Source organism: Anarhichas minor, unplaced genomic scaffold (genome assembly GCF_050575085.1).
Source record: "Anarhichas minor isolate MPS153535 unplaced genomic scaffold, ASM5057508v1 ptg000003l, whole genome shotgun sequence".
In the NCBI taxonomy this organism is placed as follows: Eukaryota; Metazoa; Chordata; class Actinopteri; order Perciformes; family Anarhichadidae; genus Anarhichas; species Anarhichas minor.
Window position 1 is genome coordinate 6,034,568 of NW_027466449.1, and position 26,998 is coordinate 6,061,565.

General features: G+C 46.2%; 1 protein-coding gene and 1 long non-coding RNA gene across 6 annotated transcripts in view; one reads left to right on the top strand and one right to left on the bottom strand.

Annotated features, from left to right (window-relative positions):
- Positions 1-724: 724 nt before the first annotated feature.
- rerea (arginine-glutamic acid dipeptide (RE) repeats a) overlaps positions 725-26,998 on the bottom strand; it is a 33,604-nt gene continuing 7,330 nt past the window's right edge. For 3 of the 5 annotated variants that reach the window (XM_076095139.1, XM_076095132.1, XM_076095116.1), the window contains 13 exons: positions 26,418-26,516; positions 18,857-18,937; positions 9,156-9,318; positions 8,941-9,033; positions 8,199-8,398; positions 7,777-7,938; positions 7,567-7,680; positions 6,096-7,471; positions 5,208-5,430; positions 4,385-5,114; positions 3,308-3,478; positions 3,013-3,193; positions 725-2,934 (listed from right to left, as the gene is read on the bottom strand). In XM_076095139.1, the coding sequence (XP_075951254.1) occupies positions 2,901-2,934; positions 3,013-3,193; positions 3,308-3,478; positions 4,385-5,114; positions 5,208-5,430; positions 6,096-7,471; positions 7,567-7,680; positions 7,777-7,938; positions 8,199-8,398; positions 8,941-9,033; positions 9,156-9,318; positions 18,857-18,937; positions 26,418-26,516 (3,627 nt within the window). In that variant the 3' untranslated portion in view covers positions 725-2,900. Of the gene's footprint in view, positions 2,935-3,012; positions 3,194-3,307; positions 3,479-4,384; positions 5,115-5,207; positions 5,431-6,095; positions 7,472-7,566; positions 7,681-7,776; positions 7,939-8,198; positions 8,399-8,940; positions 9,034-9,155; positions 9,319-18,856; positions 18,938-19,665; positions 19,919-26,417; positions 26,517-26,998 lie in introns of those variants that run through there. The other 2 variants (XM_076095124.1, XM_076095146.1) reach the window with 2 other exon arrangements.
- LOC142953095 (uncharacterized) lies at positions 19,650-26,975 on the top strand. The gene is made up of 3 exons (XR_012954765.1): positions 19,650-19,788; positions 26,220-26,259; positions 26,389-26,975. It is a non-coding gene; the product is annotated as an uncharacterized LOC142953095 (long non-coding RNA).

A 26,998-nucleotide genomic window follows, 5' to 3' on the forward strand; every position in this document is an offset into this window, starting at 1 on the left:
CACATGACAGCCCCAGGATGGAGCATCCAAGGAACCTTGATTTTCCCGAGGACAGGGCATCATTTCAGAGAGCAGCAGTAGAATAATAGCTCCCTCTCAAAATGACAGCCATCACTGCGGCACACCATCACAGATTGCTGGTCTATCACTCCCCCACACGCAGGATGAAATGACAGCCCTGCCCCGCTGATAGCAAGGCATCTCAGCCTGAGTAAGTGTTCCTTCTGGCTTAGCCTGGCTTTGATGTTATTATACCGAAGCGGTGCAATATTCGGCTCTGAGATTTACTACCTGCTGCTGGGGAGATCTCCTAAAGCTCGGTGTTTGTGAAACGGAGGAAACAGAAAGCTGAAATAAAATAAGAAAAAGGGAATGCTTGATCTGTTCTGCAACACATTTCAACTGTCAAGCAAAAACTCTATTATTCAAAATGTAGGAAGGAGTATTATCAAAACAGACCCGGCATCAGCTCCCCTGCTCAGCGTGAGAATTACATTTCACATATGAAAACAAAGAAACTGGGGGAATCGAGGGCGTTTTGTTTCGTTCTTTGCCGTTCAGCGAATGAGCAGAGTAATCAAAATTGTTTACCCTTGAAACAGGATTATTGTGTCTCACGGCTGATGGGATTTAGCAGTCTGCTCTACCTCAGCATACAAACACACGCATTCACAGAGAAAGAAATACGATGCATCAGAAGGCACGAAAAAAGAAATCAAGTCGCTTCTTGTGGTGTAACTTAGTCGTTTATTTTAATTCCACAAATTTTTCAAAAAAATTACAAAATACTCAAATGGAGAGAACACAGGACTCACAATTTTTCTTATTATTTCTACTTTTTGTTTACATTGTGTCATCCCATGGCGACTACTCATATATACAATAAGCTTCAAGATACCAGTATATATATAAATCTTAGCAGTCAGAATTTACATTCTGCTATTGCCGCTTTGAAACAAGAAGCTAAACCATTGACAACACTTAACATCAAAGGTTTTGGAGACACAAAAAGAGGGAGTAAAAGGCGAGGGAATCGTCAGGAAAACGAGGCAAAGATGATGAGGAGGAGTACGTCGTCAGAAGAGAGACAGGAGGCGGGAGATGGCAAGACAAAATGGCGGGTTCTCGTCGAAGACTTTTTTGGGGGATATTTAAAAAGGGGGCATGAGTTTGATGTTGTTTGCAAGTGTTTAAATGTAAATTATAGTGCTCCAAGGGAAGATATGGCCACTTTTAAATGCAAGTACAGTTTCTTCATTTGGTTAAAATAAATTTAAAAAAGAAGCCACGGTTGTGTAAATGTCCATGACGGTCAAACAGTCTTAGTGCATGGAACGAAAGCGGAACTCATCATGACTAGAGCTAAAAAAAACAAAACGTGGGCTCATGTGCACTGGTATGACAGGTCAACACAACTTGTAACAGTCAGTGGCGCACACACACACACACACACACACACACACACACACACACACACACACACACCGCTCCTGAGGCCCAGAAGAGTGTGTGTGTGTGTGTGTGTATCCCCAAAGAACAAAGGCATACAAAAACATTGTGAGGAAAACACACAGACGCTCACACACACACACACACACACACACACACACACATCGTCGACCCTCTGTCTCTTGGTCGTCACGTGTCGGCAGCCCCCCCCCCCCCTCTAGTGTCACAGTGAACATTATTACAGCCTAGCTGGAGGATGACTCAGTCGGACATGAGCCCTGCAACAAACATTTTGGTGACTGCACCAGGTGGAGAAAAGAGGACAACCACAACACAGCTAGCACCGAGTCACAACCATTCACACGTTTAAAACAATCCTGAAGTCCCGTTAGCCTCCTGATATCGTGAACAAAGTTAAAATCCAGGTCCTGGGTATTTAAAAACAAAAAACAGCAACTTGAAATTTAAAATTTCTTCAGTTCAGCCAAATGCGTTTTTGGCGTCCACATGTTTAAAATCATAATTAAAAATCATCCTCTATAAAAACAAAAGAAAGTAATGAAATATAGATTTTTAAGTGAAAGCATGAAACCAATCGAGTGGAGCTCAAAGAAACTCTCTCAGTGCAAACTTCTGTTTTCTCTTTAGTCCACGGCTTCGGTGACGGCTGTGTCACCTCTTCAAGTGTTTCAAATCATTAACTCAACGCGTTGAGTTTACACATTCTGGCAACCTGCTGCGTGTCAAAGGTGTGTGGATGAATGGATGTGGGTGTGACAGGTGTATGGTTTACATAGTTCATGTGGGACTAAATCTAACACAGTGACGTCAGAGGAACGTTACAACTGAACCACGACTCTCTCAGAAACTGCTCATATAATGCCATGGGGCTCCCCTCTGAAACAAGGGATAATGCTTCAAAACAATTATATTGGAGGTTGAAACGACTTGGTTTGGAGTCCACACCTAGTAATAATAATAATTATAATAATAATTATATGTTTATATATACTATTTACAGACTCAAAAAATGCCATGCTGTAGCTTTTCTCAAAATTATGAAAAACCTCCAACAATGTATTAAAATAAATGTCGAGTTTAAGATAGCACTTGTTATTTTTCCATAAACGGCCTGACCGGTCTTGTCCTTTTTTTTTTTTTTGTTTGTTGATAAGCAGTGTCTTGTTCTAGCACCTACAAAAAAAATGTCAGGGAAGCTTGTCATGCAGGAGTCTTGAGGACGTTGTCACTACTGGCTAAATACCAAAGAAAGTCAATGTCTTGAAAAATAATAGTTCAAAAAAAAAGTCCTTGACAGGAACAAAAAAACAAATATCAGAAGAATTCGCAGACGATCCACTTGGCATTTTCCGTTCCTTCAAAACTGAATGAACAACTCTGTAACAACTTCCTGTGTCCTGCACCTGTCAGTCGCTGCCTCCCATGGCTGGTTACAGCTGCTTGTCACTCTCCTTCTTCAGCCGGCTGAAACACAAACGACAACGTATTAATATCGTATTTTATCTAAATGTTATTTAGTCCAACGGCTGTTGTTTATCTGACCTGTAGTAGTCCTCCTGGCCAGGCATGGGTCCTCCGTGCATGTGATGGTGTCCGTGGAGCCACTGCTGCTCCATGGCCAGCCTCTGGAGCTCGGCAGACTGGGCATGCATGGCCTGCAGCTGGTGGGCTGCGGACATTTGCGGTGGCAGACCTCCTTGTAGTTCTCGCGGGTATGGAGTACCTGGAGGAAGGCACACGCAAATGATTCGATCGTGGGATCTGGCAGAGCTCGGATTGATAGATCGGATGTGATGTTGCCGTTAATGAGAGACGATATTTTGGCAAGAGAGCCTACCGAAAACCGGGTGGCGAAGCATCTCGTGTTCTTGCGGATGCTGGCCGAGGAGAGCGTTGGGGATGCCGCCGTGCGGGTAAGGGAAGCGTGCCAGGTGAGGGCCTCCTCCAAGGGGATCTAATGCCAGGGGATGACCCCCGGAGCCTGGAGGACACACAAGACATTCGCCACCTTCTGGCGGTCAGAGTCTTAGGTTCAGGGTACACTCATTTTACGACATCACAGACAGCGCATGCCACAGGCAACAGTGATACACAGCATAATATAATGTTACTCCTTCTCAAGGTTGACCAAAGGAGTGCAGGGACGACTTTACTATATTTATCCACAGTACAGCATCTGCTGGCTCTATCAGACGTTTAATGAGGACATAATATGCTTAAATCCAGGCTCGTATGTCAGTGCCGTACATTACTACAGAGACAAAATACGAGGTGGAATTTCAGATCATATGGTAAAGATGAAAAGATGGAAAAGGAATTATCATTAATTCAAAGTCCCTTCTGTTCACTCTGCACTGTTATGAGAGAAGTATCACATATCAGATGTATCATTGTATGTACAGACAACTTGATTCAAATGAAAGCACAGGATACATGACAAATATTAATGTCTTAAGTTCTTACTGTACATTATTTAACTTGCACATAACACATCAGGTGACCCTAGTTCCTAAGCAATTAATCCGTGGAGTGCCCCAAGGTTCTATTCTTGGGCCTTTAGTATTTTTGAATTATACTATAATATTTATATTTACCAACGTGCTGATAATACAGATCTCCCTTTCCGTGTAAAAATGTTTAAGTAAAAAATATCACGCAACATCAGAAGCACACAATAAAACATTCAGAAAATGAAAAATCTTAACATTACCTTCCAATTTGCAACCTCTATTTACCAAATAAATTTAGGACAAAGCGACAGCATGTAGTTTTCCCAAAATTCATGTTCTAGAGTACAACCCTTAATGTTTGTTGTCAATTGATAATTAATATATATATAGTTCAATATGTTGTGTTATTTTAAGTGGTACAATGGCATTTGCATGTATGTACTGTACACGGGGCTTCTCTGTACCTTGGTGAAGAGGATCTTGCTGGTGGAGGTGGAGATGGGAGTGAATATGCGAGTGCTGGTGGTGGTGCGGCGTGACGTTGAACATCTGCAGACGGGCGATGGGATCGTTGGCCATTGTGGCCATCCTCTCAGCATGGAGTCTCTCTGCAGCCAACCTCTCTGGGTAGCTCATTTCTGCCCGCAGCTGGGGCCCAGCAGCGAGGGCCAGCCGCTCACGCTCTAATGGGTTCAGGCCCGGATGGAAGGCGGCGAAAGGGTGATGGCCGCCCATGTGGGGCAACGTGATGGCCCCATGCCGGGCAAAGTGCTCCATGGGGTTTGTGGAAGGGTGAAGTGTGTCCATCTCTGGAGGCTTAATCTCAAAACCAGGTTTCATCCTTTCTCTCAGCTCCCTCTCACGAATCTCCCTCTCGCGCATCTCCCGTTCTCGCAGCTCGCGCTCCCGCATGGCCGGGTCGGCATTGTACAAGCTGGGCATGTGATAGGCCAGCAGCGGGTCTCCAGGGTTGAGGGACACGAAGAACGGGTGGTTTCGGTTGGTGGGGGACATGACGTGGGGTCGGGCGTACTCGCTGAGGGTCCGCAGGGCAGGGGTGTCGGGGCCGATGTACGGAGGCACAGCTGCGATAGTAGTGGGTGGGCCGTCATAATGTTGACGCATGTGGGCGTGGGCGTGGCTAGCCATCTGAGCTTCACACATCCTGCCCTCATGAGAGGAACTGGAGGCTTTCTGTGAGGAGAGGAACGCCATGTTAAGTGAGATTTTAAAAAGGCAAAAAATGAACCACTGGCAAACAAAAGGGAGACAAACAAAACCACTTACCGCAGCTCGTTCGGCATCTTTTTCTCGTTCCCGATCTCGTTCCCGCTCTCTTTCCCTTTCCCTCTCTCTCTCCTTCTCTTCCCTTAGTTTCTGCTCCGCTTCCCTCTTGGCTTTCTCCAGAGCTTCCTCTCGCTTCTTGGCCAGTTTAGACGAAGCCAGTGGCGTGAAGTAGTAATCTGTCCTAGCACACGAGTTGTAACCCCGGTCCAGGTGCTTGTAGAACCTGTGGTCATGGTAAAGAGATACAAAATTCAATATTTACTTATTCAATATTAAAATAGAAAGAATGTTCCAGTTCATGAATTCATTCTTGTTCCAAACAAAACAAATGAGGCTGGAGAGACATTCATGTTTGATTCAGCCTGTTAAATGGCAGGATAATGTCCCATTAGAAGAAAAGACAGCTTATTTTATTAGCCAACACTGGTCCATTATTCACAAGGAAACAAACTCCCTTGGCAATCACTTTTGCTGCTATGTTGAGTATGTATTAAAACCCTCATTGCTATTCATTGGCAGTCTGAGAGCCACTTAAGGACAAGGCAACTACAGATACTCATATTCAGATGCCTCAGTTCACTCGCATCTCACTGTAATTAATCTCCCTGCTCTCCATCCCAGATAATTCCTCGCCATGAGCCCCTCAGAGCTCAGGGCTAATTGTGGCCTTGGATGCCCGTTTTGCTGAGGGCATTTGATTTGTTGTTTACATCAAAGCCTTAAAATCTGAAGGCAGAGACTCTTTGTTGTTGGATGTGTTTGAGAGCTAATCAGCATCCCCAGACAAGACAGTAAGCAGCTCAACAGACAACTGATAAATAACAGCTTGCGCAGGTGTATGTTTTCCCCTTTTTACGGAAAGTGTTTGGGTAGAAATTGTAGACATACCGTGCTGACTGGCTGGCATGGCTGGGCGTATTGACAATGGTAGGCTCCGGGGAGGGGCTTCTCTGAGGGGGCGGCGGGCTCTCTGGCTCTTCCGTCTCGTCCAGAGGCTCCTCTTTGATTTGTACAGGTGGGAGTACTGGGCCCTGGCCGGCACAAGTGACAGAGGCAGGCAGCGGCATGGAGATGGAGGAGGGTGGCGCGGAGGAAGATGGAGGCTGAATGCCAGGCATAGAGTTTGACGAGGATGGGGGAGGGCCGGTCGGAGGTAGAACTGTATTGAAAGGGTGAGACGAGAACGGCGGCTGCGGTGGCCCGTTGGAGTGTGAGGCTGCTGCGGAGGGCGGCAGAGGAGGAGCCGGAGGAGGTTGGTGGCTGACTGACGGTGGGAGGCTCTGGGACTGAGTGAGAACTGGAGGCTGCGCTGGGGGAGGCTGGAGCTGCTGCCCCTGAGGCATGAGCTGTAGGGGAGGCGGGTGTGCTGATGGAGGATGGTGTGTGGATAAAGAGCTGAGGGGCTTGAGGGCAGGTGGCGGCGGCAGGTTTGAAGGCATCTGAGGGAATGGAGGTGCTGACGCGTGCGGTGGGTGTTTGTGGGACTGTGGGTTGGGCATCTGAGGGATGGGTGTGGTTGGCGGGGGCTTGATGTGAGGCATGGACATTGGGGCAGGGGGAAGGGGCTGCTCTCTGGGAGGCTGGCCACTCTGAGCAGATGACTGGGATTGGGAAGGAGGAGTGTGCGGCCTTTGCTGTGACTGGCCACAGAGTGGCAGGGGCGGGACCTGAGACTGACCCATTGGGAAGCCCTGAGGGGGCATGGAGAGAGGGTGAGGCATGTGTGGGGGCCCAGGCTGCAGCGGATGTGGCAAGGGAGGCATCGGCCCATGATGCGAGCTGGGTAACGATTGAGGTGGGACTGGGGGGCCAGGAGGCGGAGCCTGAGTCAAAGGTGAATGTGGAGAGGGGAGCCTTTGAGGGTGGAGGGATGCTCCTGACTGGATAAGAGACATAGGGCTTGCCAGGGGCAGAGGCTGGGGAGGTAGAGAGGTGGAGGCCGCTATGGGGCAGACCTGTGGGGGCAATGAGGGGGCTGAGGTTGTAGGCGGAGGCGGTGCCGAGGAGGCGGATGAGGTGCCTGGCTGACACTGGATGACTGGAGGGTGCTGGCTCTGCAGGAGCTGCTGCTGCTGGGCGGACGAGTCTGAGTCGCTCTCATTGTCGCGGGGGCTGGGGATGCTTGGGGAGGAGCTCCGGTTGTCCTGGTCAATGTCTTTAGGATCGCTACTGAGCTCCTCGTTGATGCTGCGCCCATCAGAGCTCTCACCCTCGCCCTCTCCTTCCCCTTCGCATTCTGAGGGCGAGTCTGGCCGACTCAGCTCCTGAGGGAAAGCGGGGAGAGAGCGATGAGTATCATAACACAAGAGCATTCCATTGAAACACATCCGAACAGAAAAACAAAAGAACCCAGACTCACTTGTGTCTTGGACTTTTTGGCGCTGGCCCTCTCGGGCTCCTCTGTGTCCGAAGCTCCCTTCTCTCGCTGCCGTTTGACACTCTTCATAGGTGAAGGAGCCTCCTCCTTAATCTTCTGTGGAGCCAAAAGCGGCAGAGCCATTAGGGTACATTTCACAGAGATACGTGCACAGAAGAGCAAACGTTTACGAGCAGTCTATGCTGCGTTTACCTTGCTGGGCTTCTTCATGGAGTCTGTCTTGCTGTCTGTGCTGTCAGTACTTGCTGCGCTGGGAGAGGTGCGTCCGCTGGAGCGCAAGTCCTCGTTGGTAGGCGAGGTTCTGCCATCAGGACTGGCTGTCTGCTTCTTACGACCACTACGTAGCGTCGACATCTGATATAAACAAACACGAGTCAACATGAATCATGACCAATATTGACTGAAGATGGGCTTACACCACACGCAAGTCCAAATCTTACTTTTTCTAAACATTTGTATAAAGCAATATTTCTGAAACAATGGATGTCAAAACTCTCGCTGCACTACTTGTCTAGAGATGATAAGCTTTTTGCTTTGTGGTCTGGCTCAAGGGATAACTTTGAAGCTATGATTCCTGAAGGTGAAAATAGAGGGATAGATGAGAGTATGCGCACCGAGCCTCTGTTCCGTCGGGTCCTCATGCTATGCTTCCCGCTGAGTCCATCCTCTTCCTCTTTGACAGGTTTGAACATAAATGGCGGCGGGTCCACGGGCTTCTCGATGGGGGGCAGCTCACCGTACTTCTTGAAGTGAATGCGGCAGTCTGTGCACAGCAAGATGTTCTCCCGTCCCCCGTGGTGCCAGTCCTTGGAGGCTGAGGAAAGCCATTTACAGTTGTGAAATAGCACATTCTCACAGGCAGCAAGACGTACACACAGACATGATCTCAGAACTACAATAATATTGTTGAATACAGAGAATGCCATTAAGTAACTGTGTAGTTTAACATCTAATGAGATAGATATTACTTTTCATGAATCAATGATAACGTGGGACTCTGTCCTCCGCTAAATACTGTAATTACATTTTCAGTAGTGTACTAATAAGGTCTATATGGGTTAAGTTATTAGCCACCCTGGTTGAGATGGCAGTAACCTAAGTGTGATCAGATGGGAGCGCGGCACTGGGAGCCAGCTGTGTGGATAGAGGGGTAAGGATAATGAGGTGGCGAGAGTGAACGCGCTGTGGGCTCGTGTCTGATTTGATCAAATTTGTCCCGACATCTTCTGATGGCCATCTGTCACACACAGTGCTGGGCGTGTGCACACCCGCACTGATCCTAATCAAGACAGGAACACCAAAGCGAGTCCATACGACCAGTACGAGTGACTGTAAGTGTGGAGCGTGACGACTTACTGGTAGTGAAACAGTGGCGGCAGGCGTAGCCCTTCAGCTCCTGTTCGCTGTCTTCACTGTCAAAGTCATCTTCACTGGCTGAGCTGAGGTCCACTGGAAGAGAGAGAAAAGAAAAAAACAAACATTTCACACGAATCCCTCCGACACCAGAACATATCAGGTCATCTCTCCGCCTTTCCCGTCTGGCTTCCATGGACGAGGTCAAATATACGTACAGAACTCGCTGGAGGGGGGGCGTGAGGGAGTGTTGACAGGAGTTGAAGCTGTTCGCGTCTTGATGCGACGGAAGACGGGCTGGCGGCGGTGTCTGCGGTGGGCTCGACAACTGGCTGCCTCGGGGGTCTTCTTCCAATAGTAGTAGAAGGTAATGAGCTCCCCCTGAAATGACAAAGAAGGGAAAATTCTGTTAAAACGGGACAAATATATCACAAGAACACAAACGGGAGGAAGAATGAGGGGGAGGCATCACTTTGACTGCAAAGAGGTATCTGCATTAAAAAGGTAAATGTATCCAAGTTGCTGGAAATAGTCACTGTGAAATATCTGCAGTTAGGTTGAATAAAATATGCGGAAAATACACATTAGCAGTCAGCGAAGCGTTTCATAGTGAAAGGCCATGGAGTGGGCAAATCCATGCCAGGATTTGTGGCTGGCCGGGCATGTTTATGCTGTGGCCCTGTCTGTCCCGGGATTAGGCGAGGAGGCTCACTGAATGCAGGGATATTAGGATCAGTGCATTGGTGGCTGCCTGGGTGGCAGGAGCTTGAATGGGAACAAAAGAACATGTCAGGCAGAGCTTTGGCGCTACAAATAGGGAGTGAAATGGCTCCTCGCCCCTTCACTGGAAGAGTCAATTGAACTTTAATCAAACATTCAGAGGGGCGCGCTTGCCAGAGAGCGAGGCGGATAAATCCAGTGTACAAAAGGCCGCCAGGAAATCAATACCCAACTGAAACATTAACACACGCAATCATGGATCAGAAAGCACTTTGCTGAGGCAGCGGGTGCATATTAACTGCCGCTTTCCGGCCACACTCATAATACACAAGCCGTGGAAATTGACGACAGGAGTCGGGCACCGTTCTGTAGTCTCCTGTGGGGCTTTGCCCCGTTCTCCCTCACCCGTGGACCCTCACTTGTTAGCGGTCCTACGTCGGCTCTATAACAAATTCATGAAGGTGTGGTGCGACTGTTGGGCGAGCAGTAAGTCACCTGTAATCTTCACAGCCCAGAGGGCACCCATCCACTGTCTGAGGTCTGTTAAACTGCTGTTCAAGACAGCTCCCAGGGTTTAATGGCTATCGATTGTTTTCCTTCGGCTGAGAAACTTGACATAAATTAGTCAGTGCATTGCTCTCTATAAATGCATTAACATTAACAACTTAACATCTTCTCTCAAAATGTTCCAAAACAAACAAATGGCAGGAAAGGATATGACGAAATGGTGCACAAAGTGGCTATAAAAAGCTCTTTTAACAATAAGAGAAAATAAAATTGAGTCACAGCCAGCGATTTCAAAAGTACAATATTCTGGTATTAACAGAAACGTAAAAGGTAACTGCAGCTTTAATTTAGTCTCTCATGAAATACAAAACTACTCGAGGCGAGCGGGTTTCTTTTTGTTTGCTGTGACTGTTGGCCAGTGTTTGCTCCTTCATCACAAATGAGTATCTGACATTAAGGAACGAGTCAAGTCTTTCTCAATCACGGCTTTGATTGGCAGAAACAGCTCCACTCTGGGGGCTTAGGCTTGGTTAATAACATCTCCCTTCATGTGGTTCTTAGGGGGAAAGTCATATCTCCCAGTGGCCGTAGGAGTCCGTCTTATCGGGCGAAGCAGTGTTGGGAACATTTACTGAGAGTAGCTGAGCTCGATGAAACCCTCTCAAATTTCAGGGTAAATTAAGGTGCTGCGCCGTGTTATGGCAAAGCCAGCGCTCCAGAGCAAAACTGTCCCAAGCCCCACAGCTCGTGCCAGGGCTTTTTAGACGGTTGCAGATGAGCACATCTGGAGTACTGGGAACGATTCCACATGTGGAAGCTCAGCAGGGACAAATCAGAAGAACTCCTTTAAAATACAAAACAAAAACAGTCGGAGGAAGAAGGAAAGATTAACCATCCATTTCTGGAAAATTTAAAGTAATTTCTATTATAATATTAATAATAATAATAGTTTTCCGCCATGGTTATGGCAAGAAACAGAGCAGCTAATGATATTAGATGATTATATCACCCCCCCCCAAAACAATTATGTTATGTTGCCGTGCGTTTGAGCTTCTATTTCAGGCTTGCAACAGAACTTTCTAGTCGTTTCCTGCCTCTTCAGCCTGGCCGGCCACATGGGCAGGCAGGGCGCAGGTGCTAACTGAGGGAAGGCAGGCGTCCTGATGTGAAATCTAATTGAAATGCGCAGATCAAAAGTGTCGAGTGGTGCCGAGCGCTGGCTCTGCTCTGCGCTTAATGACTGTTCTCAGCAGTGCCTCTCTGCCTCCTCGCTGCAGGCCGACAACTACGCGGCCTCAACAATAGCTTGGCCGACACAGGGAAAGGTCACCCTGCCTCTCCATCACTTACACTGTGTCAAGTACCGCTATATTGGGCTAGGGGCTAATGAAAACATTAGCCTGGGCTTTTGAATGGGAATTAACAGGTGCACTGATGAGCTGGTAGAGCCGGGTGCAAAATGGAAAGGGGAAAACAAAAAAAAAAAGGAGCAGATTTTATTAATTCACTTGAGTTGAAAAGTCACTGCTGGTAAAATAAATAAATAATAAAAAGCAAGAAGAAATGCTTACTACAAAGAAAGCAAACTTTTTGTAACGCTTGAAAATATATTTTACTTTAACAGTTCATGAATACAAATTCTGAATACAGTCACACTGACAAAGTGTTGCTGAAGATTGAAGACTTTCAATGTGCGGTGGAGTTATGATGCCTGTAGATGAACATGAACATGGGATGTGGTTGAGAGAGGCTTTGTGCTGTAGATTAATGTCAAAGAGAGATTGACAGATTACGTCTCTCAGCCCGCCTGCACGTCAAATGTGGTTCCCCGGAAGTCACACATGTCCGACCTCTCACACCGACTGCGTACGTTTCTCTCTCTCACCCTGTGTTTCTTCCCCACGGTTAGGTGTTTAGCCAGCGAGTTTTTATGTACTTAATGAGGCTGCAGAGCAAAGTTGCCGTTTCTAAATAAAATGAAGACAGTAAAACGGAAAACGTCCCACGAACCCGCATCTAAAAACAGCTCAGCGGTATCCGCTAGAAATTCATGGAAATACCTGAAACATAAAACTGGATAGGCCCTGGCCTCCGCACCGTAATTTCCCCCCAGTGCTGTAAATCACTGCGGAGCGGTACAGAGTGTGCTGCCGCTCCGCACTACATGAGATAGTGACAACATAAGCTCAGTATTATAAGGCCTTTTAGACTGCTTCTATCTGCAGGAGCTTTCTGGCCAGTGGATTATCCGACAAGGAAAGGGCTTACCCTCCTATCACGACACTCAGGGCTACCATTCCAGTTATTGCCACTTAAAATGGTCGTCTACATACGTGTGTGTGTGTGAGAGAGAGAAATTGTCGAAGGGTTCAAGATTATGGAAAGCAATGTCAACCATCCGTAAGAAACAAGTTCATCATTTGTGCTCTTCTTCTAGTTATTGTAATAAGCATAAATTAATTTAAAAATAACCTGAACTCTTTAGAGTAATAGCTGAAAATTGTATTTTAAGTCTTTTCCTAGCATATAAATACAGTTTTTATATTTATCTATATAGATATAAATTAAGTTAGGAGGTTAAAGTGCATTTTAACCTCATTCAAATAAAATTAGATTTCATTAATGGCTTCGTGCACTTTGTAACAGAAGTCAACAGGTTTTGTACTCCGTCACCGAGTCGTAAACCGTCTCATGTGAGATTTAGACTGAATAAGGTTAACCGTGAAACCTCCGTGGACCACAGTTAAATTGCGGGTGGGAGTGCCGGTCGAGGCTGAGTGGGAGTGCAGGATCCTCCGCTGGGCTCGGTGGTCCTGTGTGCGCGGGCAGGGCTGAGAAGGTGAGGGCTAAACTTGTGTATTTACACCCTCATCCCCTCTCAGGCCCAGGCCTGAACAGATGGTTTCTGTTTTTCCTGGCAGATTTGTGACAGAGCCACAAAAGGCCCCTGCTTTGACATGAAGCCAAACGGTTAAGGCCGTTACTGGCAAGAGCAAGGGGAAGGAGGACAGAACAGGGGAGAGTTGAGGAGGGGGAGGGCCGAGTGTGCAGAGGAGAGCCGAGAGGGAGGCCGAAAGAGCCAGTAGAGGATAACAATGGACAATCGACATTGAATCCAACCACAACCCTTCCTGAAAAAAAAAAGAAAAACCTCTCTGCAAATAAAAATCTCTGCTTAAAACTTAAGGCTCTTTAGCGGCAGCGCGCAGGGAGCATGTGATGTCTGGGTTCTGCTGGCTGATAGTGAGTCGTGTAAACATCCATTAGTGCAGCGTGAACCTGTGCTCCCTCCTGCTTCCTCCACAGTCTGCAGCCGGAGGAGGGACGACCGCTTCCCGATTCATTTCTCTTTGCTAAATCAAACCACGGTTTAATTATGCATGTGCTCGACCCCTGGACTTGGTTTTCTTCGCCGGCCATGACGGCTTGTACAGTGTATCGTTTCACTGAGTGTTTGACCGTAACTGTACGGGGCAACTCTGTACGCGCTAATGTGGTTAAATAGGTCAGATTCGTATTCGCGATGCCTGCTGGGCCATATGACGCGTCCCGAAGTGGAAAAAAGCACACGCCTCCTTATCTTGAGTCTTTTGACATTAATATGTTGAACCATAAATTAATGTTATCTTTATATGATACAGATGACATTAAAAATATTCCGTGGGAACTTGGAATATAAAAAATATTCCAGCAAATGTACAAGGTCTCAGGTGAATACCAGGTCAAATTAAAATGATTTTCTCTGTTCTCTTTGGACTTTAGAGAGTTTTGGCGACTGAATAGTGAAAGGGCCTTGGCTGGTGGAGCAGAGTGCATGGTAAAGGCGGTTAAATGGACAGCCGTTCCCTGCTGCGCGGCGCCTTTCTGCTGGAGAATGACTGAATAAGCTCTGCTTTCACAGGTCGGGGATGCACATGCTGAAGAATCAGCACTCGTGTTTCTCCTGCTGTAAGCGCTTTTGCCAATGAAAGCAGATTGGATGGCAACAGTGCTTTTTTTTTTTTTCTTGCTGGAGGGCCGATCCTGCGTGTTCGGCTGATAAGCTAGTCCCTCAAAAACCACGACGTGAAGCTTACCAGAGAACTCAATTACACAGGGAGCTCCGGCTCTCCGTGCTCCATCTATTCGGCTGAAAAAAGAAAAAGGGAGAGATTTTGCGCCACACTCCGCCGCGCTAAATTGCCTGTGGTCTACTAAAAGAACATCAATACGCGCTGGTTGAGCTTCCATCCGCCGACAGCGATTCCATTGCCTAAACAAGTCATATCATTTACCAAACACCAAAGCTGTTCTGCCACACTACTGACAGCTGCTGCCAACTGGACCAGGCCCCTGTAGTTTGTAGCTGGTTTAATTAGTGTTTGAACCAAAGTATTTATAATCGCAGTCATCCCCAAGGTTCTGGCTGCTGAGCTAAGGACATGGCAATGAATTCAATTTGACGTTTGTACAGATTGTACCGGGGCAAACATCTGCTGCGAGGTTGTGTTGAGAACACCGTTCTCCTGTTGGCCATCCTGTAAATGACAGGGCCTGGAGAGGGGAGGGGGGGGTAGAGAGCTCTCTTTTCTCAGAGAGGACAAGATGCTGCAAGAGCCGCTCAGCACATCACACCGCCTGGTTAGTCTGAGTGTCGACACAAGCAGGGCAGCGTTTTTTAAAAACCAGACACACAGCTCAGGTCAGCCATATGCCCACGGCTCCTGCAGATCATGAGCATGCTCGACAGTCACAGTGACGTTTGTGCTTCACCTGCCACAGAAAATCACCAGAGGCTGATAAATAAAGACACAAATGCTACTGAGAATAATAGCTATATATTTATATTTGCTTTTATGATTGCTGCTACTTGCCCAGCTGTTGGAATCAAACTGTTTGCCATCGGAGGACACTTGTTTGACTTGTGACGTCAACAAAGACCAAGAACACACAGAGCAACTGTTTTTTTCCACCTGCCAAAAACAAAGCAGGAACCAGCAGCACGAAAGTGTTGCTATGAATCATTTTAATGTTTGAGTTGTTCCTGTCCCGGAACTTTGCATGACTTGCAGCTGATGTTTTGCTGTGAAAAATGTGCTGACTGTTTTACTTAAACGGCAGTAGATTCATATAAACAAACTTAAAAAAATAATAATTATTAATGTCTAAATTCTTCACAAATTTTAAAAGTAGGACAAAATTACAATTAGTTAAGTGTTCTGGTGCTAATGCAAATTCTATGCGGGTAACTTGAATAGTTAAACATGGAGTAAAGAGAATAATGGAGCCTGGAGGTAAACATGAACTGATACACGCAGCGAGCCTTTGTTCTCTGCCTGTAAATTGTTTTCCATTTCTTCATCTACTTTATTAGATTATAGTTGCTCTGCGTTCTAACGTGAAACATTTTTATGACCCATAAATACACAACACACCGATATGAGACGAAAGTAAACAAATGAGTTGTATTTTCATGCAATTTATAACTCTCTCATCGGACACAAAGACAAGCCGTACTGAACACAGTGGCATGAATTGATTTTTTCAGTGTTTTATGTAATTCCCAAAATGGTTAAATAATAGCTTCTTATTTGCAGTGTAATATCTTCACGTGTAATTTGCAAGTGAACTGCAGTACTTTATTCCACCAATGAAACGGTTTGGGCTCAGTCCTGTATGGAAACAAGGCAACGCTTCCTAATTTGCGCTCATTTCCGACGGTCAATTTCTCCGTTTGGCTGCACAGCAAACAGAGCTCGAGCTGATACAAATCTGCTCGGCAAATACTTTGCTGTTGATTTCCTCTGTGCGCTTCTTGTGAAAACCCCTCCAGTGAAAAATATCAAGAGCAGAGTTATCTGCGAGCTGCCAGTTCAGCATATTTAGTTGTTTAAACACTGGAAGCAGCGAGCTCATGTTCCATGACGTCCCTCCCTTGAGTGAAGCAAATGGTGGCAGCGAAGCTAGTTGCAGACGGTCAGGCGACACACCCACTTCCCCCCGCTCTCCGGGCCTTTATGTGACTTTATATAAAGCATTCCTGAGTGCTAGTCGGGCCCGGTGTGTTTACACAGCGCTGGGTACTGGGTGTTTGAGCCGCGCTGGCACTTCAGGGGCAGCGCGGCTAATAAGGGCGAGCAGGAGGAACAGTGAGGGGCAGACACGCTGCACTGGACCCCTGGACATCAGCCCCAAAGGGCTTCTACGTTCTACACTCCGGCTCCACAACCAGGACTTAGGGCAGTAACTCCCTCATTTCTGCAACATGCTTCTTCTTCTTTATACTGGAGATAATGGGAAAATCTTTGTTGTTTTCGAAGGACGTAAAATAGATAGGATTTGGGAATGAGCAGGTAGAAAAATGAAATGAGCTTTCCTCGGGTATTGACTCGCTCAGATAAGTCGTTCAGCACAAAAGCAAGTTCAATCATAAGCAAAAGAGTCTATTTTTTTCCCTATGCGACGACAACCCAGGCTGTTTAGTGTCCCTATTGAGCTCATGCCCCATGTTGCCCCTTCTCCTCTCATCACGGCTACCCTCCCCATGCCCTCCCAGTCATTTTCCTCTCTTTTCATATGTTTAAAGGGCAGTTTATTTTCCATTTGTAGGGGGAAAATGAATCTCTCTGCTCTGTGGTGGTGGCAGGCCTAGATCCTGGAGGAGGTCTATTACCTCTCCTGCCAAGTAGACTCCCCCTCCAGGTTGAATTATATTAATACCTCCTTTATAGCCAATCAACCGGACGAGTCGTATATTTCAAAACCAGTGAAAATAATTGAAGAAACCTCTGCGAGGTGGAAACCGTGTTCATACACTTTAATCTCTTATTCAAGAGGTTCAAATTGGTTTGGAGGAATAAAAAAAATGTAGCACAAAAGGAGGTGACACCGAAGAGCTCCTGAGTGAAAATATAACATGATATTTAGGGAGTGTTTGAGGAGCAGGGCCGACACATCCTCAGCTCACAGCAGACAAGGAAATGAAGTGGCGGGAAGTATGACAAACACCTTTGATTTCCCTTTGATGTCTGTGTCAGCACTGCATCGGCACACTTCCAGCAGGAGCAGCCTCGCAGAAACGGCAAGCTCTGCACGGCTTTGTGAATCAAAAAACGCATATCTAAGAATAATTTAGCAGCTAAGTCAAAAGGTGTGGAGGACTTTGAAGCAACATGTGCATGTACAGCATGTTCCCGTTATTGCCAGTTATAGTGGAGATCAAAAATAAAGCACTTCTCAGGCTTACAGTTCTCCTTGTGCAGATATAATGAGAAAAAGAATTAAATAGAATTAAAAAGACAAACAACATTAAGTCTATGTGGTTGCTATGTTTTGTTTTCAACATAATCACATTTAATAAGGTTGACTGTTGGTTTTTTTCCTTGTTAGTCCAGGATTCGACTCAGTTGTACCATGAAGAAAGTCACACAGTTGTGCAGTAATGATTAACTAACACACACACACACACACACACACACACACACACACACACACACACACACACACACACACACACACACACACACACACACACACACACACACACACACACACACACACACACACACACACACACACACACACACACACACACACACCAGTTCCTCAAAGCACATTAAATCACTTTGACTCCTTTAATCAAAGGTATTTGGTCAGTTATCTTAAAACCACCAAGAAAGAAGAAGCATAATGCGACAACACACTTTATAATTGAATCCTGACAATAGTTAAGGCACAATAATCTGTGCTTCAAATGCAAACAGAAAATAATACATTTGGAACATAATACCAGGTAATTTACAATGACAGCAACTTATTAATATTGTTACTGTTGAAGGTTTGTTGACACCAGTGATGTCAGCAAACAAAGGAACCTGCATTTTTAGCTATGATCAGCTGAGAAAGAAACAGACGAAAAAGCAGATTTTACATCTGGATTTATGTATGTGAATATATCTTTATTTTTTATGATAAATAAATAATTGATTGGGCCTTCAAGAGAAAGGCATGTGTCCCCAAATTTGCCACTTTGAGCCACAAACTAAAATGGTTTCCTAACAGAGATTTCCTGTTGGTTGTACACTTAAAAAGCTCCCACCGTAACCTGCTGTTTAATCCTCGAGGAAGCCATTATTGCTGCACTTTAGAGTCAACTAAAAGTTGGAGAAAATGTAAAAAAATAAAATGTAAAAAATAAAACAAATCAAGTGCTGCTATAACACTTTAGCACAAACATGAGCTAAAGCAGGCCAGAGACGTGCTATAAACACAGTGGCTCACGTCACATCTGCACAACTTGTTTACTACTTACTCACTAACACAGGGCGCTAATTAATGTGCGTCACTTGTAAGGTTTCAGTGGTGAAGTCTGTAAAGTACATTTAGCCTTTTCTGTTCTCAGGTATAACAAGATGCATTTTATTTTATTTTTCCAGACAGCCTGAAGGGACATCTGACAATACTGCAGCACAGTTGTTGGCAGGCAGCACTTACTTCTTATCAATCAGAGCTCTGGTTAAAAAACAGCCATGCTCAAAATATCACACCAACAATGTTTCACTGCTCCTGTTTTCCATTAGTTACGAGCAAACCACACGCAGCTCATTTGAGATGTTTCAGTGCTGTTAAACAAATAACACACACACACACACACACACACACACACACACACTGAGAAAAGTTCAACAGCACAGAGAGCTTTAACTCGTCTTACCGTTTCTTTGTTGGGCAGCAGCTCTTTTCGGATCCTGAAGAAGTTTTTGCCGAACTGTCTCAACCCTTTAATGAAGCGCTTCTGCAATTTTTCACAGAGGAGGAAAGAGAGAGAGAGAGAGGAAAAGAGGCCAGTTAGTGTCTGTGAAGTCAGCTCAACTGTAACCGCATAAAGTTACACGCTCACCCCACGACAAAGAAAAGCATTGCTTTCATTCTGTTAGTCTGTGGTCAGGGAGGTTTGATGTGTGTCTAGAAATCTCTGCCGCCGTTTAAACTCAAGCCATGTCAGAGCAAAACAAGAGAGGAAATGACAAGTAAGTGGAGAGAGAAAATACAGTCAAAAAAACATCTGATCTAATATGAGAGCACGGTTGACAGTGTCCATGTTGAATGTTTTGTGAGTGAATAGTGAAAAGTTTAAAGTCAAAGCCTAAACTTGCGAGTTGTAAAGCAGGGAAATGCCTCACTGTGCATGGTGGTTAGATTTCTATTTTTTAACAGCATAGAAAACATGACACAATTTAAAACCAACAAATATAGCCTCGCGTGAGTGAATGGAGATGAGCGGCGTGATGACAGAAATTGCTACTTCATAACACCGGATTCAATCTGACGTGAAAACTCAATGTGATCACACCACCTCGCGTCAATGAGCACAAAAACAACAGCAGAAACAGATAAAATACGACAAAAGCTGACCAACCTAGTTGCATTTCTTCTCCTTTAAGAGCCACCGACCGCGAGCCATGAAAAGAGCGGAGGCTGAAAACATTCATAACCAGCGAAGCAGACAACCAGCAGATTTACTTTCTTGTTCCAGAGGCGAGCCCCGCTCCTCAGTGATCTCAGCCAACCGTTTCCACCAAGTAACTCCAGCGAAAAGCGGGGAAAAGTCCTCCGGGAGCACGGCGCGAATCTCCACGTCCACAGGTAAGAAGGACAAATTAGGGAGAAAATCCACAATGTCTCCAACGGTACATTGCCCCTTTTTTTTCCTCCTTTTCTTTTACAAGCAAGAAATAGCTTGTCACTCTCTGCTCTTCCACTACAAAGGGGAAGGCTTTACATGTGATCTTTCTGCAAGAGAGCCTCTGGTTCGCAGCAGGCTGGAAAACCCGGAGTGGAGTCCTGAGCTTCATGTGAGGGTCGGACACGACGGCGCACATTTCAGCTCGTTCTGGATCCTCTAACACTGCACAGGCGAGGCTCGTGCCTCTGCCCCCACACATGGACAAAGCTAGGCCACTGTTTGCGAGTAAAACTACACCAAATCTGCCTGATTCATTACAAACAGAAACTACAGCAGTCCTTTAAATGTATTCAGAGCTCACGAGCACGAGCACGAGCACGCACACGCACTCAGAGGCACAAACTCTACTAGCAGCCAGCCTGAGAGGGGAGGCAGGCTGAGAGGATTTGTGTGGACAACGTTCTCGGACATGGTGGAAGGAGACAAGCGAGAGGTAAAACTAGACATGGAGTCTCTCTCCCCAGGGTTGGGAGTTCATTTTCCATGGCATGCACGTTATGTAACCAGAGATTGTTTACACGCCGAGAGTTTGGTGGGGAACAAACTGCAAATTTACAGAAGCAAAACACTGCTGTCGTTATGGAGGGGGACATTACAGGTGAGAAAGACAGACCTATCTCAACAACAGGAAGGAATGACCATTATCTCCATTACGCAAACAAACTCAATAGTCTCGAGCTTTAGGGTCGAACGGTGTAATTGTGAGGGACACAATGTAAAAGTGTAAGTCTGAGTTAAACCAGACTAAATAGTCCAACGTGGCCCGACCACAAGCTAGATGTGACGGAGCTGACAGCCTCATCAGTGACATGAGACAGCAGTTCATTTGCATTAATCAGACCGAAGGTGTAGCGGTTGATTAGCCAGTAGATGGAGCCGTCTCCAACAGGAGCTCTACCCCCCCAACCCCAACCTCCTCCAACCACTGGAGGGGTTCAGAGCAGATTACCGTTTGGACTGTCAGTCAAACTTCCACAGAGCCACACATGACCAGTGAGAACGCCACGGCAGAGAGGATCAACATCACGGGGGGCGATGACAAAACTAGGTCAATATTTACTTGAAATATTAGCTTTGTTTGTGTGCAAGATTTCAAGGGAGGATGCAACAATATTTGAATCATCCTGAAGCAGTTAGTCCCGAGTACGACACATTTCAACAATGTGTCTTTAGCAGCCGTGAGGTTAAAGTGCTGCGTCTCAGCGTCAGCAGGAAAGGTGAGTAAGTATTCTCAGAAGAGGGAGGCCTTTGATTTCTTTCACACAGAGGGGGATTCTGCTGACTGAACCGAGTGCGGTTTAGATTGAGATTTCCTTCCTCGCAGTGACGGCAGCCCTGCTCAATAACTAGACCTGCCCATGCAGCCTGTGTGTCTGTCCTAATTATGTCACCTTAATTATGTTCCCCAACTGTACTATGTCTGTCCGTCCGCCCGTCTCCACAGAGGAGCCGTGTGCATGCTCCCCCCCCTCTCCCTCCTCCCTCCCGTTTTCTTTCTCTCGCTGGTTCCCTCCTCCCCTCTCTGCACATCGGCTCCAGTTTAAGGCTCCATTTCAGCTGCCTGGGCTCACTGCTCTCCAGCCCGGCTAATAAATCATCCGCCAATCTGCTCCCTGAATCGCTCTGCCCCTGCTCCGATTGCTCCAGCCCTCCGTTGCTAGGCAACACAGCGGTGGAGGAGGGGCTGAGAGTGCGAGAGAGAGAGAGAGAGAGGAAGAGAAGGGAGGGGGCTGGGTGGAAGCGCTACTAAATGGCCATCCGCTGTGCAGAGACAACAGGCTTCTCTCTCCGAGTGTGTTCCAGAGAGCTGGCGCTTTTCACCCGCCCTGAGTTTCCTTTAGGAGACTAAGAGCGGTATTGTGAGGCCGGAGAGGAGACATATAAAAGGGAGGAGGAGGAGGAGGAGAAGAAGGAAAAAAAAGGATTCAATAGGCCATTGTTGTGTGTGCGCACTTCCTGCTTGAGAGTCGATTGTAGGGAGTTGTAAAACCGGTTGAGATAATGCAGACATATGCACAAAGATGGTATCGCGATGACCAACGGGTGGCGCAGGCGCACACACACACGGGACATAACTCCTGCTAAATGTCATTCCACGACAACACTGACGCAAGACTGTCCAACAGCAAACAAAGCCACTTCCACTCAATATGGAGTCATTATACTTGACTTGTTGTGAAAAGATGACCTTTCAGAGCCTGCCGTGTATAAACCCGGAGGGCCGAGGACAATCGGCCGGCGAGCCGAAAAACCAAAAGGGGAAAAAAAACACACATCAGTTAGTAATAAGATTGGCCACGGGGTGCAGAGAGGAAATCACAACATGCTAGAAGAAGAGAGGGAGAGACCGCAGCGGCAGACACTAGACTACCCACGTCCTCTTTGCACTGACACACTACACATAAAGACAAACATCTATGTTGAGAAAAATGTGTGCAGACGTCAAAGGAGATATATACGCTTTGATAAGAAATCAACAAGACAATACTTTGCATTCACCATATATATAAAAACACAAAGATCTTCTGCCAACTTTCAGCAGGCAGAGTAACGTCCTCTGCTGCTTTGCGCTTGCACCGACACAAAAGGTGACAGGAAATTCCAGCACACACCCATCCTGCTATTTAGTTACTAAACAACCCTAAAAAGCATTGCTGGCGCTGCACCTTAAGGGTGGAAGAACAAACTGACACTAAATCTCTACCGCTGCGGACGAGAACAGCTGGAGTAAAGCTGCTCATCTAACTTTAATATAATCTGCAGCCTGCAGCGGGGGATGCGAGGAGACATGTCGTGTTTCATCCGCCCGCGGTGGTTTTGGTTGAGCAGTGTGTCTTAGGCCCGTAGGCTTTTGTCCGACCACTGGGGGGCCGCTACTCTCTGCCTCGCCCTCGCCCTCGTCTTCCTCCCTCCCTCCCACCTCTGTGCTGTCGGCGGCCTGCTCCACTCATCCATCAGCTGAAGACACAGCCGGAGATGAGCCGCGGCACAGCGCAGCTGGCTGAGGAATAGATCGGCCGCCATAGATCGGCCGCCCTGTCTCTGACATGGTGACGCACAGCGAGACTGCTGCTGCTTTACGTTGTTTGTATGGCACCTCCTGTTGGCCGATGCATTATTAGCACCACTTATTTACAATCGGGGATGAATGCAGCTTCATGAGGAGACGATTTCATGATGTCGAGTTTGCTTTGATGACCTTCACCCCGTCTGCGGGTAGGGAAGGTACAGATGACAGAGTATTTAAATAAATAACTTATCCGATAAAACCTATGTATCTGATACTGTTGAGATTTAGGCAAACGATAGCTTAAGATCGCTGAAGGTGGGACAACAGACAGAACCAATGCACCTGAGGCGAGGTGAGAATTTAAGGGTGAATATTTGCGTGAGATACAAGATATAATGTAGTTGTATAAGTATATACATTATATTGTATAATTTCCATTTTTTTTATTCCTGTCATAAAACTTACAATAAAGAATCTGGGTCGTGGAAACTGAGGTGGATGAGTTAGGGTTAAAATGACATCCGTGTGTATAATATAACACATTTTACAATTATAGAATGAATTAAAAAGAATGGATTTTTCATAAAAAGTATACAATACGTAACAATAGCGATGCCTGTTTACCGTGTAGTTTTTGGTTTTTCAATGCGGTCTGTTCAACTGATAAATAATCCCAAAAACTTGATCCGCCACTTTAAGGATTCTACAATCTTTGATCCGCAACTTTATTAATAACGTGAAACATGTGCAAGCATTTAACCTAAACCATGTATCAGAGTGTCCGCAGTGGCACAGCAGTCCCCTAAAACTGTTCATTTATAATCTCTAAGAGGATTCATTTTAATTATCTAATAAGTTGATGATCATATCCTGTCAGCTAATTGTGCTTTCATGCTGTTCAACAAGTGCTCATGTAGACAGGAGAACATCTCAGAGTTGTAACAGTATTGCTATAATAAAGCATCAGAGGAGAAACATTGAACGGCAACAAACAGAAACAAACTGTCTGCTTTTCACTTCAAGTGCTTTTTGTTCCCGTTTTCAAAGAGTTTATTTTTGCCGCTGAGGAAATCGCACAAAAGGACGGGAAGAGAGTGGGCAGTACGCACCGAGCTTGCTTCTGGTAAAACACACTTAAAGAAGTGGTGTGATGTGATTACACATCTCAGACTTCAGAAACAACAGAGAGACTATTCCACGTCTGACTGTCTGCCCTCAATAACAGATTACATTCCCCTTTTCTCTGTGATTAAATCAACCACTGCTCTACCCTCAGCAGCTGCAAGGAGGTGAGACACCACGGGAGAGGTTTCTGCTGAAATGGTGCTCGTTTTATATTTAAATCATTTGAGATTTTCCTTTACTAATCTATATATAATCTATAGTTATCACTTTACTGATGCACAAAACAGGTTGAGTCGCGCTCACATCAAGGGGATGGTTTTTCCATTTATTAAAGTCTCACAGTAAGAAGGGGTCGACTGTAACGCATCTCACTGAAGGGAAAGTCTTTTCTGAGCCGGCGAGAAGACAATCAAATTGAAACAAACACTCCTCCGCGTCGTCACTTCCTCCATCACAGTCGTGAAACGTCTTACAAATGACCATGGTGGTGGTCTTATGTCTCTGAGGGAGGTGTGTGGGGGGCAAATTATAAATATTTTCCTCTAGTTAGGGAGCTGCAACGAGGCTAACGTGCTTCATGGCAGCAGCTGCAAACGGAGAGAGAAGAAGAGAGGTGGAGCGGGGCGAGAGAAGTCAAAGGGGGGGGGGGGGGGGGGACAAGTGACCCTGCAGACAGGCTGATTCTGTCATTTCAGCTCCGCCGCTGTCACTTTTATTCACATCTCTAAAGGAATGCAGGGGTGGGGTGAAAAGGGAGCAGGAAGGGATAATGAAGCTCGTCCTGGAGGGGATGAGAGGGACGAGGCAGAAGGAGAAGGGGGTGATGAATAAGTGAAGAGCAGCGGGGCTGGTTTCTGTGAATGTGTCAAGGTTGGAGCTACATTTACACCTGTCCCTCAAGGCTGCGGCGCTGAAAAGGCACAACTGGCGATCAGATCACTGGGAGAGATGTGTCCTTGGCCGGCCAGAGTCAAGCTGCTGCTTCTCCGGGCTGTGGGGCAGGTGGAGTACTAACGGCCTGCTGACCGCCTCCACCCGCCGACACGAGACATGTCATTTGTATACATTTGCTATGTTGTGTTAAACAGGCAACACCAATGAATCCACCAGGCCAGCATATCGACAGTGTATACCGTTTGTTGGCCGATAATTGACAAGAAATTCTATCACAGAAATGCTAAACTAGGTTTAAAGTCATTTAGATTGATGTGTATTAGATTTTTCCACACATCGATAGTAAATCATTACAGATGAATAACTCTGTAAAGCAACATTTTTCTCTCATTAAAAAGAGCCAGAAGTGAATTTCTGAAGCGATTGCTTAAATGTCTGAATAGAGTTACAGCTCCTACTGTTGAGCCCCGACTGTGCTTCTTTGACAAGTGGTGTGTGTGTGTGTTAGACCTCCCATCAACACCCCTGGTCTCGCTCTGATCGTCTTCACACAGCAGTTGAACTTGGCGCCAGCAAGCGAACATAAATGAAGGCGAACTCACAACTAGTCCACAAAAGGACGGCTGACTTAATTCGTTGTGATTCGCGGCGGTCTTGCCGTGAGCTCTGGCTTTATTCAAATGTGCCCATCATGTTCAATTACCAGACAAATACACCCATTCACTTCCAGTGGATCCGAGAGGCTGATTCAAAGCTCAACAAAACACTGCCGAGCTTCAGCATTACCAAACAATATCAAAGTGGGGAAAATAAAAGGAAGATTCACAGAGGAGGAAAAACTAACAGAAGACTTTTAGTGGTGGAGCCTTGTGTTTTCCTAAGATATTCAGTCAGATCAGTCGGTTGTATTATCTTTAAAAGGGAGTGTGTGTGTGTGTGCACAAACATGTAGCGCAGTGTGTCATAAAGCATCGAGGCAAAAGCCGCAGCTCTGGGTTGTTTTGACACGGTGTAATTCCTCCTTCCTACCTGTTCATGTCGTGCCGTTTGATCAGGGAGAAGGGCTGCCATTTTCTGATTCTAGCCATTCAACAGCTGTGGTGAAAATCCACATCTATATTCAAATGGCGGCTAACATTACCAGCCCTCAATCTTTTTCCCTTTGCAGACTTCCACACTCAGGGTTTATTCTGCGGGTGATAAACAGGATGCAGCTGCTCTTGGCCCTCGGAGGGGCTGGAAACTGACGAGTGTTTTTTTTACTGATGCCTTGTGAGCCCCGTTTTAACTCTCTCTCAACAGCTCCCTCTAAAGACACAAAGCAAGCTCTGACCGACAGCAGGTACCGACACAAGAAACACTGCTATCAACTATACAATACCCTGAAATAACTGAAACCCTAGCTGTTGTGTGCGGCGCCTTGTATCTTTGACATAATCATTTTCCAAGCAGGATGTCTTTGTTATTGCAGTTCCAAAATGAGAAGCACAGTGCGCTTACCACTTCATCCTCAGACCAGCACTTCTCTATCAGTTTGGGAACGGGCTTCTTCACCAGACGCTGGAGAGCTTTCCCTGCATCGTAGCTGCTCTCGTGAAGCTGAGGACCATCACAACAACATGTCAGCTCATAATTCACACACAAACAGTAATTAAATCATTTACTAAGGTGCCACAAGAGGGACATTTTGAGCAGATTTGTATTTCAAAAACAGATTTTTACATGGAAGAGTGGCTGCACCTTGTACTAGAGATTTTAAGAGCATCAGAGGAAATTCTGTGCAAAGAAACCGAGAGCCCGCCTGGACATAAACAAAACGGCGACAAAGGCAATCGCCGTGCAGCTTTAAGCCCTGTGTCACATTCGATTGGGTGAAACAGGCAGCGCTGGAGCTCTTCCTCTGAGAATAAACAAGCATTACTCATTGGAATTGCAAATAGAGAGGAAGGTCGAGAGACAACGACCTGCCCGCTATGTTAATTTTCCAGTTTATAGAGTCGGAATATAAATGCCCTGTTTATGATGATTGTAATCTCCTTCTTGTGCTTGATTCCTCGGTATTCATTGTCAATGTGACAGAC